The 13,507-nt window shown below is 44.6% G+C and overlaps 1 protein-coding gene across 1 annotated transcript; it reads left to right on the forward strand.

Moving 5' to 3' along the window:
- Positions 1-1,157: 1,157 nt before the first annotated feature.
- si:ch211-243g18.2 (uncharacterized protein LOC559906 homolog) lies at positions 1,158-12,459 on the forward strand. Its single transcript, XM_024381186.2, has 11 exons — positions 1,158-1,265; positions 3,089-3,362; positions 3,582-3,707; positions 4,179-4,261; positions 4,742-4,898; positions 6,144-6,311; positions 6,601-6,726; positions 7,217-7,339; positions 7,451-7,545; positions 8,341-8,366; positions 11,123-12,459. The coding sequence occupies exons 2-11, from the start codon at positions 3,096-3,098 to the stop codon at positions 11,242-11,244; spliced, it is 1,293 nt and encodes a 430-aa protein (XP_024236954.1). The 5' UTR covers positions 1,158-1,265; positions 3,089-3,095; the 3' UTR covers positions 11,245-12,459.
- The last annotated feature ends 1,048 nt before the right edge of the window (positions 12,460-13,507 follow it).

Here is a 13,507-nt window from a genome sequence, read left to right on the forward strand (position 1 = left end):
GCATGCCAGAGATGCTGTGGCAGCAGCAACTCATCACGTCGGGATGGACCTTACTGGAGAGCAGGTGTGTTAGCTGTTATCAACCTGTTGTGTTGGGTGTTATCAACCTGATTAAACATCACAGAGAGACTGGGTGAGACAGGGGAAGGACACAGTTTTACAGCGGGAAGACAGACCAACACGGAGACCAGGAAACCCACACTCTCTGACTCTATCTCTCTCTGACTCTCTCTGACTCTCTCTGACTCTCTCTGACTCTCTCTGACTCTCTCTCTCTGACTCTCTCTCTCTCTGACTCTCTCTCTCTCTGACACTCTCTGACTCTATCTCTCTCTGACTCTCTCTGACTCTCTCTGACTCTCTCTCTCTCTCTCTGACTCTCTCTCTCTGACTCTCTCTCTCTCTGACTCTCTCTCTCTGACACTCTCTGACTCTCTCTCTGACTCTCTCTGACTCTCTCTGACTCTCTCTCTCTCTCTGACTCTCTCTCTCTGACTCTCTCTCTCTGACTCTCTCTCTCTGACTCTCTCTGACTCTCTCTCTCTGACTCTCTCTCTGACTCTCTCTCTCTCTCTCTCTCTCTGACTCTCTCTCTCTGACTCTCTCTGACTCTCTCTCTCTCTCTGACTCTCTCTCTCTCTGACTCTCTCTGACTCTCTCTCTCTGACTCTCTCTGACTCTCTCTCTCTCGCTCTCTCTCTCTCTCTCTCTCATTGTTGTATGTTAAATTTTTTTGCATTGGTAGACAGCATTTTTTAATTTTATTAAATGGATCGGTATCTTTAGATGCTCACTGGAGTGTGACTTTGGGTGAGTACGGTGATAAGAAGTGAGGGAATGCCTAACCACCAAATAATGACGGCTAACCAATCAGCCAATCACACGCCTCAATAACTCCTCAGAATCAACAGCCAAACACCTTCTGTACGCTTAAGAATTGACATAACACCCATTAGAACTCCTTAAAATGTACACAGCCTTCTACTGTTTGATTAGACCAATTCCCTTTCCTTCTTTCAACACATTGTTCAATATTTGATGTTACTCTCCTGAGTGAAGTTCTGGTTACCTACCGACCCACGGGAGAGGACTCCGATGTCTTATAGAGGCTCCACCTACTTTACACGTTACGTGGCCCCTCCCCCTTTCTCATCTCCATAGAAATTCAGCCGTAGCATCAGTCTCAAGGTAGACAGCATTATCCAGGATCCATTCTCCAGGATCCCTCTCTCCCTCTTTCTCTCACTGAAGAGAACATAATCCAGGTAAGTGTTTGAATTGAATTGCTTCTTAGTGAACACACTAATCAAATATCAAAAAGATGAAGGATACATACGTTTGTGTGACTAACTCATTATATTTCATTTTGAAAACTGTAAATGTGTAGTGTCTCAAATCTTCTTCTTTTTTTAAAACTAAGTTATATTTCAATGATCCATCTTAGTTTTTTTTTGTCCCTCTAGATATATTTTATATACTGTTATCACTTTGTTTCTATACATTTCTCTACTCATCACAACAAAGGAATGTTTTACTTTTTCTAATGTTTAATCCAGGTGATGGTGGGAGAAACTCAGAGTATTATGTGACAGAGATGACTAATCCCTATTGAACAGCCCAGTGGCTGTGTAGAATGTCTGTTTGGCACTAACAGTACTAGGCAACTACTCAGTTACTTGGTTGGGCTCTGTTTTAGACAGAGCCTCCACATAACTCTGCCCTCGTGTTAGTTCTTGTTTTTGTGATTTCTCTTATTGGTTATTGACAAAGACCTACAAATATAGGAATATATTATGAACAAGAACAATCAAAATAGTCATGTAAGATATGAGGGTTTTCTTCGCAGTTCTTGGGAAGCTCTTCTGATAGAGGATTAGCCATTTACACATTGATGATTGTACACTGAACTTGGATAAAGTAATACTTGAGTGGAGCTCAGACAGTGTAGCAGTCATAACGGCCAGCCCGTCACCTTGAACCTCAATGGGCAGCTGGGTAACCAGTCAACCATTGACATTTTTTTATCAGTCTGTGGTTTTTAGTTTGAATAGACAGCAATTGGTGGGCTACAGGCTGCGTGTTCTTTTGTCTCCTGCATGGGTGAAAATTACCATTTTGGACCCTAGCCAACGGTTTGTGTGGCTAAAATAATTATTTGCATGTTGTAAGAATAAATAATTGACTCAAAGCTTTCACTAGATGCCGCCCAGGGCGGCACGAGGCGCACGCACAAAAAAAGAAAAAAAGAAATGGGGGAAAAAATATTCAGAATGGTGACATTTGCACGATCGGTTTTCTATCGCTCATTTGTACGTCAAATGCAATGATATCATGTCCCCGTGTGGGACTGTGGGTCAATTAACCTTGTGGGAGTGGGCGCCCTGATTCTAGTTTGTGAGCTAGGCAGGCTACTGCCTGGGAAGGTCTTCCACTCAGAAGTATGAGATGGGGAGGGGGCGGGGGTAGGTTGACATCAGGTCTCCCCACTGGAAGCCCGAGGTAGGGGGAGCGGGAGAATCTATCAAATAGCGCACCTCTAACTTTGTACAGTACTAATGAAATGCAATTTAGTTTGTGTGTTTCTTGTTTGAAGTGCAATAGTGTAATAATCATGTTCTCTTTATAAGTGTGTTATTCTATTTGTGTATTTCCGTGATATAGGATTTGTGCAATTTAGTTTTATTTGTGTGTTTTTTGTTAGCAATAGAGTAATAGAGTAATAATGTGATTCTCTATACACTACAATTTGTTTTTATTTGTCTTTGTTACTTCTTTTGATATTTATGAGTCTTATTTTTGAATATATTTGTATATTTCTATAGTTTTAAATGACAGTTAGTGCAGAATGGTGCTTTTTGTTGTTGTTGGGGGAGGCTCTGAAGGGGGGGTTCGTCCAGGGAGCCATACGAGCTAGAACCGCCACTGGCCACATCTGTCATGTTTTTTAAGTCTAGCCTACATCTCAGACTGAATGATATAGTGAAAGACCAAATCCTCTTCAGTTTAATACCAAGCTCACGTTTTATATTGTTATTAGCATGTACTGTATGTGTTTCAACAAGGTCTTCCTTTGTCATCTCTCACACAGAGCAGCCATGTCTTCCAGTTTCTCTTTGCGGAGCTTCTCTGTGGGCCGCCAACCCTCCTTCTCTAGTCTATCTCTGAGAGACAGTGGCCGTGCCCACTCCAGAGCCGCTGTGTCCTTTGCCTCCGCCAGCCCCCTGACCCGCTCTGCATCCGTCAGCCGCGACATGAGCGGCCAGCCCGTCACCTTGAACCTCAATGGGCAGCTGGGTAACCATACCAACGAGAAAGAGGCAATGCAAGGCCTCAACAACCGCTTGGCCACTTACCTGGACAAGGTAGGCGGAAGGTAGCCTAGAGGTTAGAAAAGCTGGTCAGCAACCGAAGGGTTGTTGGTTCAAATCCCAGATCCGCTGGAAATCTGGTGGGAAGTGAGCTGGCAACCAGAGAGTTACTGGTATCAGTATACTAGATGCCATTTCCTGACGTGGTGCCCTTGAGCAAGGCACTTGCAGGTACTAAAAGATGATGGACAATAAACTTCTTGTTGTTCTAAGGTGCGCTCACTGGAGAAGTCCAATTCAGATCTGGAGCTGCGGATCAAGCAGATAATGATTGAGCGCATCCCTGAAGGTCACGACTTCAAAACCATGATGGCCCAGGCCCACCAGGTGGAACAGGAGGTGGGTTCCCAACGTCCCTACTTTCCCATGATCCCTTTCGCTCACCCCATGTAACTTCCCATGCCCTTATCTCACCTCTTGCAGCACGTACAACAAGGACACATGTATGAGCCATGATATGGATTGACGCATTGTAAACATATCCTGGATTAGTCACATGATCCATACACATACGTGTTTTCAACACTCTCTTTAACCGGAGTTTAACAGGAAGTGTTACCTTTTAGTTAACCTGCACTAGACCGACACTGCAGGCTGTGGGTTAAAGATTAGTCAAACTAAGGCCACGTATGGAGTGTGTTACCCAAATTCTCTAGGAGGTTTCTGGAGCCAGTGTTTCTGTCAGCGAGGGGAAATGCACCTTAGAGGTGACAGTGAAAGTATGAGCGACGATAGAAACGTTCAACTGTAAGATCGCACTAGTACGTAGTAGATATGTAAAAGTTGAATGCTGACCACGTCTTTTCTCAGGTGAGGAGGAAGACACTGGAGAACGCTCGTCTCATGCTGGAGATTGACAATGCTAAACTTGCAGCTGACGACTTCCGGATTAAGTGAGTGTCGAGGCTGGGGCCGTGCCCCTCTCTGTTTTGTTGCGTCTTTGCATCTTTGCTTCTGTTGTTCAAGACGCCCGTTGCTCGGTTTAATTTCAGTTGAAGCCTGCAACGGGTAAAGCGCATGAAGCAGGCTTGCAGGTGTATGTTTAGACAAAGGCCAGTGTGTCCTGTATGTGTCTTTTGTAGTCTACAGGACATGTCGACTGGCACCACGCAAACACCACTTAGGAGACAAACATTTGGGAACTTACACATGCAACTGCGCGAGCGTGGGCTTGTGCATATGCGTATGCAACTGCGATTAGTCCTGTGACTGCACTCCCTTCCTCCCTCCTTCCCGCCCTCCTTCACCCCACCCCTTCTTTCAGGTTTACATTTTATCTTCCTATGTGTAATGAATTCTTTCAAGTCTTAGTCACCCAAGCTCTCACATTCTCTCACTTCGCAATCTCTCACAATCTCTTCCCTCCCTCCCAGGTGGGAGACAGAGATGTGCATGTCCCAGTCTGTGGAGAGGGACTGCTTGGCCCTGAAGAAGGCCAAGGTGGACCATGAGCAGATCATCATGTCCCACAGAGGAGACCTGGACAGCCTGAAGGAAGATCTCTACTTTCTGAAGAAGAACCATGAGGAGGTGAGAAGAGATAGCGCCGTAGATCAGGACTTTATTTATCCACAAGCATGAAAGTAACAAAGTAAGAGGACAACTCCCCTAAGGATGATGATATCCCAGCAGACAAAACTAGTTGAAGTTATGTCATCTCTATGTCATTTTAACTCGTTTTGCACATTGAGATAGTGGGGCCAGGTGTTCATCCTTAGGCCAGGTCGTAACGCTATCACTCGAACCCAGAGTTTTCCCTGGTCTCCTGGTATGAGGAGGTATTTCTGACTGGAGAGAGACAAGGATGTCCTCTGTCACCATTCCTCTTCTAGCTGGCCATTAGCTGGATAATCACGAAGACCACAGAATAGAATAAGTGGTCTGAGAGGGGAGGCAATGAAGGAGGAGAACAGAGTGGTACTCTGTTCCTTTCTGCACCGGTGGTGGTATCACTCTGCATCCCCTGGGAAGCTGGGATGCCCTGGGAAGTTTGGAACCTGCTCGAAGTCTGAAACCCAACACCGGAGGCCCCTTTGTGTTAAGCAACTTGAAGCTAGAGAGTAACTCAGGTCTTAGATTTTTTACTCAAGTCTCCATAGAGGCCCCTCTGATAACATCTTTGCTCACTGGTTGCTCTGCTCTGAATAGGCACACTTCAGACCTGTGTGAAGACATAAGTCACCTTGTACTACTTGTCTGTGGCGAGGGGTAGAATGATGTGTGTGTGTGCAGTGCAGCGCACTGTGTGTAGGCTCAACCCTTCCTGTTTTCCTATGGTGTGTGGTGCTTTAAGTGACTGGCACCAGAAGTGCTGGGTGTGTTTGGAAAGCAGGGTGTGGTGTGTGTAGTGCAGTAGTAACATATGTTCTATCTATGAGGCTGTATGTGACACGCAGAGAAAGGGCATAGTGGGAGGGAACAGTGATCAAGGCACACACTAGGAGTAACATGAGTTCAACTCCATCAAGTATTTATGGAGAGGACGTTAATAAATCAGAGGGTCTCGCCTTCTCTCTTATGGGCTGTAGAATTCACTGGAGAACACACACTTTGGAGGACTAATAAACAAACAGAGAATATTCCTAAAACTCAAACGATGACATAGAGAAAAACACGGGGGACAAATATGTTAGAAACTGAAACACACACAAAGAAAACACGGATGCCTGAGAGTTTCTATTTCCTGTCTTGCTTGCTCTTTGGGGGGGTCCTAGGCCAGGTCACTGTGAAGTACTTTGTGACAACTGATGTAATTGATTGATTGTCTCTCTGAAGGAGGTGGAGTCTATGAAGGGCCACGTCGCTGCTCAGACTGTTAACGTGGAGGTGGACTCGGGCCGTGGAGGACCTGACCTGGGGACAGTTATGTCAGAGCTCAGGACTCGGTACGAGGGCATCGTCAAGAAGAACAAGGACCAGGCTGAGCTGTGGTACCTCAAGAAGGTCAGCGGGGGCCTGGCTTGTTGGGTGCATCACCATGCCAGAAACCAGCCACTAGTGTCTCTCAGGGCTGATTATTTGTAACTTGAGATGCGTGCGTGTGACTCGAATTTTCATGCAAATCTCCCATTGACACTGCATGTGTATCTCAAGTTACGATTCAGGCGTATCATAGATATTATATCCAGGTGAACCCAGGTATTTGAATGCAGGTCTGGTATCTAGTAACACGGCCTACAGCGTTCAGGAACGGAGATGTGGTGCGTTCAGGGACGTGTGTGGTGTGTTACAGCTGGACACGGTGCAGAACGAGGTGAAGGAGTCTAACGAGGCTCTGAGGGGAGCTCAGAGTGAGCTGGTAGAGAGACGACGCTTCCTACAGACCCTGGAGGTAGAGCTGGAGAGTCTGTACAAACAGGTAGGAACTAGGGACCTTTCACCTGGGAGTTGTGTTGTACTGGGGAACTTAGAATACGGTGTCACCTTAAGATACGGCTGGAAAGTCTGCACAAACAGGTAGGAAACTTTCAGCTGGGGGGTTGTGTTTCATTGGGGAACTTAAATATATCATGCCACTCCAATCTACAGTTTGAGAGCCTGTATAAGTAGTTGACACATAGCAAGAAGGAACCTTGCCTCTATGGGTTATGTTCCACTGGGGAACTTAAAAATGACAATGGCACTCAAAGACACAGTATCACAAAGATCTCACCCTTTGTTCCCAACCATGTCAACCTTAACGTTGACAGCAAATACCACTCACTTCCCTGACCTTGGGTGGGAGAAGAATTTGTGTTACGATAAAGATCCCCGAAATGCAGTAGCTCTCTAACAGTCATGTTCAGGGGGTCAACAAAGACCTCAGTTGAACAATGTGCATGTGGGTGTTGACAACATCTCCCCCTCAGGTGGCAGCTCTGGAGGGTAACCTCAGCGAGACAGGTCAGAAGTACAGCCTGGAGATGGAGCGCCTGCAGGCCACGCTGTCCCAGCTGGAGGAGGACCTGTCTCAGCTGCGTCTGGACATGCAGGTACTTACTGGTAGCCCAGCGGCTAAGGAGGTGGACCTGTATATATTTATGTGGTTTACTGTAACAAAAGGACCAATCTTTTGTATCGTATGGTATTGTGTTTAATTGCAGCGCAACAAGACAGACTACGAACAGCTGCTCCGCATCAAGCAGAACCTGGAGATGGAGATTGCAACCTACAGAAGACTACTGGAGGGAGAGGAGATGTGAGTCACCATGATAATATATGCCATTTAGGAGACGCTTGTATCCAAAGCGACTTGCAGTTAAGGGTGGATACATTTTTTAAATATAGGTGGTCCTGGGAATCGAACCGACTATCCTGGAGTTGCAAGAGACCCATGCTCTACCAATTGAGCGACAGAACGTGATTATGCTACAGTAAGAAGTCGTTAAGGGATGCTTAGTGAGTACTGTATATCCAGGCTGTAACGCTGGGAGTCGGGAAGCAAGTTCAGGGAGTGCATCATTTAATAAACAAAACAAGAAACACGAACAACGCAACAGACATGAAACAGAACCAGAAACAATGACGCCTGGGGAAGGAACCAAAGGGAGTGACATATATAGGGCAGGTAATCAAGGAGGTGATGGAGTCCAGGCGAGTCTGATGATGCGCAGGTGCACGTCACGATGGTGACAGGTGTGTCGCAGGACGCTAACCAAAGGGACAATCCTGGGGATCAGCCTGACAAACCGGCTGAGGCGCAAGAGCTGGATGAGCCAGCTGAGACCTCCCCGGTTGCGTCTGTCGAGGAACATGTTCACCAGCTGAGGCGTGGGAGTCTATCGAGCCAGCTGAGGGAGGGAGCACACTTGAACACAGGCTAGTTCTCCTCTCAAAGGACTACATTATCTGCTTTGTTGAGTTGAGTCTAACAGAGAATTGCTCTTTCCTGGTAAACCAGCCAATTGATGACATGGTAGCAGCTTCTGCCTGTTTCAGCCCAAGCAATCATTCACTTTTTAACTCTGACCTCCTTTTTCCTTTATTCATTCAGGATTAAAGAAGTTCCCCCACCAAAAAGTGAGTATCATCAGTATATTAACTTCACAATGCTACACTCTCACTTCTTAATTGACACAGGCTAACCTAAGCAAACATCGAAGCTTGGCATTACTCACTCAGCACACAGCAACACATTGATTGGTTGATTTCAGCTGTGACCGTTGACCTGGATGGAGAGACTTTCTTTATCAGTGTGACAGCAGGGAATTCCATCCATGGCGTGTGATAAGAATGCTATTAATTCATGAATACATCATTTCATTCTCACACAGAGAGACTTCAATTCACCTTAACCTCTCAAATGGACTGCATGAACCCACCCTGGTCATCCACTCAATATTTTGTTTTTCTTCCCTCTGCCCTTTAAAAAAAAACTTTAAAAAAATGTTATTTAACCTTTATTTAACTAGGCAAGTCAGTTAAGAACAAATTCTTAGGGTTAAGAATTTGTCCATCTCCAATTTGTCCTTCTCCAATTTGTCCTTCTCCATCTCTCTCTCTCTCTCTCTCTCTATATATATATATATATATATATATATATATTACTTGTGTTTTATATGGGCATATACAGTGCATTCGGATGAAAAGTATTAGGACCCCTTGACCTTTTTCCACATTTTGTTACGTTAACAGCCTTTTTCTAAAATGTATTAAATCGTTTTTTTCCTCATCAATCTACACACAATACCCCATAATGACTAAGCAAAAACAGGTTTTTAGACATTTTTGCTAATGTATATAAAAACAGAAACACCTAATTTACATAAGTATTCAGAACCTTTGCTCTGAGACTTGAAATTGAGCTCAGATGCATCGTGTTTCCATTGATCATCCTTGAGATGTTTCACAGCTTGATTGGAGTCCATCTGTGGTCAATTCAATTGGTTGGACATCATTTGGAAAGCCACACACCTGTCTATATAATGTCCCACAGTTGACAGTGCATATCAGAGCAAAACCAGGCCATGAGGTCAAAGGAATTGTCCGTAGAGCTCTGAGACAGGATTGTGCAGAGGCACAGTTCTGGGGAAGGTTACCAAAATACTTATGCAGCATTGAAGGTCACCCAAGAACACAGTGGCTTCCATCATTCTTAAATGGAAGAAGTTTGGAATCACTAAGACTCTTCCTAGAGATGCCCGCCCGGCAATACTGAGCAATCGTGGGAGAAGGGTCTTTCTCAGGAAGGTGACCAAGAACTCGATGGTCACTCTGACAGAGCTCCAGATTACCTCTGTGGCGATGGGAGAACCTTCCTGAAGGACAACCATCTTTGTAGCACTCCCCCAATCGGGAGCTATACTCCCAAGTGACACCTACGGTCTAGGGCACTGCATTGCAGTGCTTGAGGTGTCACTACACACCCTGGTTCGGTCCCAGGTTGTGTCACAACCGGCCGTGATCGGGAGTCCCATAGGGCGGCGCACATTTGGCCCAGTATTGCCCGGGTTAGGGGAGGGTTTGGCCAGGGGGGTAGGCCGTCATTGTAAATAAGAATTTGTTCTTACCTGACTTGCTTAGTTAAGTAAGTAAAATAAATAAAAAATATATATATATTTTTTTAATTAAGTAAAATAAAATAAAAATCGGGCAATTGTGGTAGAGTGGCCAGACGGAAGCCACTCCTCAGTAAAAGGTTTACCCTGAAAGTAGTCCAAGTGCCAAGAGAAACTGTAACTAAAAAATAAATAATACACATACATATACAAAAGTATGTGGACACTGCTTCAAATGAGTGGATTTAGCTATCTCAGCCACACCCGTTGATGACAGGTGTATAAATCAAGGACACACCCCATGCAATCTCCATAGACAAACATTGCCGTTATGGCCTTAATGCGCCCGCCCGCCCTCACTAACGGTCTTGTGGCTGAATTGAAGCAAGTCCCCGCAGCAATGTTCCAACAGTTAGTGGAAAGCCTTGTTATAGCAAAAGGGAGACGAACTCCATATTAATGCCCATGATTTGTGAATGAGATGTTTGAAATTCAATGTCTGCTAAACTGACCCAAGATCAGCGTCTACGGACAACTTTACTCTGAGCTGTTACTCAAGGAACTGTGCCTAGGCTAGCGTGTGTAGATACTGTTGGTGACTTGTATAGAGTGAAGGTAATTTACTCCAGGCCAAGTTGCTCGCTGACAAAAGCAAACTGCTAATTACACTACACGTTCAAAGCAGGGTCAGCGGCGTTCCCTTATGTCACTGCTTCCACCAACCTGGCATCAAGTCAAGAGCCGTGGCTACAGACTAACGACAGTTTGTTTCATAAACCTGCAAACAAAGCAAACGCCCAAAACACATCTGTCCCTAGCAACCACAGTGGGTACAAATATACTGTAAGCCGCAATGTTGTAACTACGTCTCAATGTAAGCCTGTGACTCACTCAATCCCTTCGGTAACACTTGATTTGATAGACTATGGACTCCGTAACTCATTCGTAAGCGGTAGGCTGTGTTACAAACCAGAGCCTGTGTCACAGTATTAGTGTGACCCTGTGACATTCGGTAACCCTTGATTTGATAGACTATGGACTCCGTAACTCATTCGTAAGCGGTAGGCTGTGTTACAAACCAGAGCCTGTGTCACAGTATTAGTGTGACCCTGTGACATTCGGTAACCCTTGATTTGATAGACTATGGACTCCGTAACTCATTCGTAAGCGGTAGGCTGTGTTACAAACCAGAGCCTGGGTCACAGTATTAGTGTGACCCTGTGACATTCGGTAACCCATCCCCTTCTTCTTCTTCCGCTACCTCTCGTTGCGTTGCAGAAGAGCCAGAGGTGTGGACCAGGAAGATAGTGAAGGTGGTGACACAGACCATGATCAACGGCAAGGTGGTGGATGAATCCAGCGAGGTGGAGCAGATAGAGGATGAAGTGAAGAAGAAGTGAGATGGGCATAATCGTCTTCATCCTCCTCATCACTCCTAACACCTGCCACGCCTCCGCCAGACACAAGGGGCCAGCCAACCCATTGGCTCCCACTAACACGGACGTCTGTTTAATTCCCATCAGAGTCTTAGTCTTCTCTGTTTCTCTCTGGAGTATTCTGCATTACCTCCTTCACATGTCTGGAGATAATGAGATGTACTGTAGGTGAATGGGATGTCTGCTACGGCATCCATTTTAAGAAGTCCCTCAGATGTCAAATGAAGCTCTCTCAGTTGTGTCCCCTCCTCTATCATGGTTGTTGTTGAATAAAAGGTTTTGCTTTGCGTATGAAACTATGTATTTCTCGATTTAGGGAACAAAATATCCATACGGTAGATCTCTTTTATTTGAATTGCATTTCCTCTGTTTTGTTTTCCGACATGCGTCTGTTTGTATTCTATAAACTTCTGTAAGGACTGAAATAAAGGTTAGTCATCATTTCCTCTGTTTTGTTGTCCGACATGCGTCTGTTTGTATTCTATAAACTTCTGTAAGGACTGAAATAAAGGTTAGTCATCATTTCCTCTGTTTTGTTGTCCGACATGCGTCTGTTTGTATTCTATAAACTTCTGTAAGGACTGAAATAAAGGTTAGTCATCATTTCCTCTGTTTTGTTGTCCGACATGCATCTGTTTGTATTCTATAAACTTCTGTAAGGACTGAAATAAAGGTTAGTCATCATTTCCTCTGTTTTGTTGTCCGACATGCGTCTGTTTGTATTCTATAAACTTCTGTAAGGACTGAAATAAAGGTTAGTCATCATTTCCTCTGTTTTGTTGTCCGACATGCGTCTGTTTGTATTCTATAAACTTCTGTAAGGACTGAAATAAAGGTTAGTCATCATTTCCTCTGTTTTGTTGTCCGACATGCGTCTGTTTGTATTCTATAAACTTCTGTAAGGACTGAAATAAAGGTTAGTCATCATTTCCTCTGTTTTGTTGTCCGACATGCGTCTGTTTGTATTCTATAAACTTCTGTAAGGACTGAAATAAAGGTTAGTCATCATTTCCTCTGTTTTGTTGTCCGACATGCGTCTGTTTGTATTCTATAAACTTCTGTAAGGACTGAAATAAAGGTTAGTCATCATTTCCTCTGTTTTGTTGTCCGACATGCGTCTGTTTGTATTCTATAAACTTCTGTAAGGACTGAAATAAAGGTTAGTCATCATTTCCTCTGTTTTGTTGTCCGACATGCAGCGCACACATTCAGTAACTATCTAACGCACTTCAAGAGTAAAACATAAAGAAATAGTCACAACATACTTAAAACACATTCTTTGTAAAACCCATGAAGCTGCCCTGCCTACTACACAGCACGAGCATGAGCATAATGGCATGTCAGTGCAGATCATTACGCCTGCTCATATGTGTGTGTGATGACTGCTATGTAGGTAGGCATGCAGTCTCCAACAATGCTAGGTTAGCTAGGTTACCTTTGTGTCTGACAACTCAGACACATCAGACACCTAGGGTGTTATTTATGGGTTTGGTCTGTCTCTTTCACAAATCTTAGATGTTTTATAAAAGGATTGACTGACAGACAGGCAGACAGATAACTTTTACTAAGTTCACAACCTCCACCAACTGAAAGTCAACTGAGTCAAGAAAAAACACTGTCTAAAGCTGAAATACATTGTACAGAATGTAAATCATTATGGTCTCCGGCGTCACTTGCTGTTGCTACACAGACATAATGACATAACCATTACCTGCAAAACCCATTATGCTGTCACCTTGGCATCAGTTACTGATGGTTAGTTAATCTGTAAAAAGCAAATAATGGAAATGTGTGTAAATATGTGGTGGGAGAATGCAATGTGCTACGTAAGTGTGTGTATTTGTATAGTAAGTGTTTGGATTGTGTTGCTGTTTCTGTCCGGGTCTGTGTGGTTCTGTTGTTTGCGTCGTGGTATGTGGGTTGGGTCTGTGTGTCCCTCCCTGCCAGTCTGCACATATGCTTGTATGGTCATGTATGTGTTTCTTCAAAGGAGTACATCATGTTGGAGGAGGAGGGTTCCCAGTCAGACATTAAGCCCTTCTTGGGGGGTGACTGACTCTACAGACACTAATCACTGTCACAATGAACAGTTACTGAAAATATGAGTGTGTCTGCTAGGTCTCTTTCCTGCACTGTACCATTCTGAACCAGCCACATCCCCACAAGCTGAGGAGATCAGGGTGTGTATGTGTATGTGTGTGTGGGGGGGGGCTTTCCCTCTGACACA

The sequence above is a fragment of the Oncorhynchus tshawytscha genome, linkage group LG20 (assembly GCF_018296145.1).
Source record: "Oncorhynchus tshawytscha isolate Ot180627B linkage group LG20, Otsh_v2.0, whole genome shotgun sequence".
NCBI classification, from domain to species: domain Eukaryota; kingdom Metazoa; phylum Chordata; class Actinopteri; order Salmoniformes; family Salmonidae; genus Oncorhynchus; species Oncorhynchus tshawytscha.

Coding starts and splice junctions, on each gene's coding strand:
- si:ch211-243g18.2 (XM_024381186.2), top strand. CDS start 3,096: ATGTCTTCCAGTTTCTCTTTGCGGAGCTTCTCTGTGGGCCGCCAACCC. Junction 3,708..4,178: donor CCCACCAGGTGGAACAGGAG/GTGGGTTCCCAA, acceptor GTCTTTTCTCAG/GTGAGGAGGAAGACACTGGA. Junction 6,312..6,600: donor AGCTGTGGTACCTCAAGAAG/GTCAGCGGGGGC, acceptor GGTGTGTTACAG/CTGGACACGGTGCAGAACGA.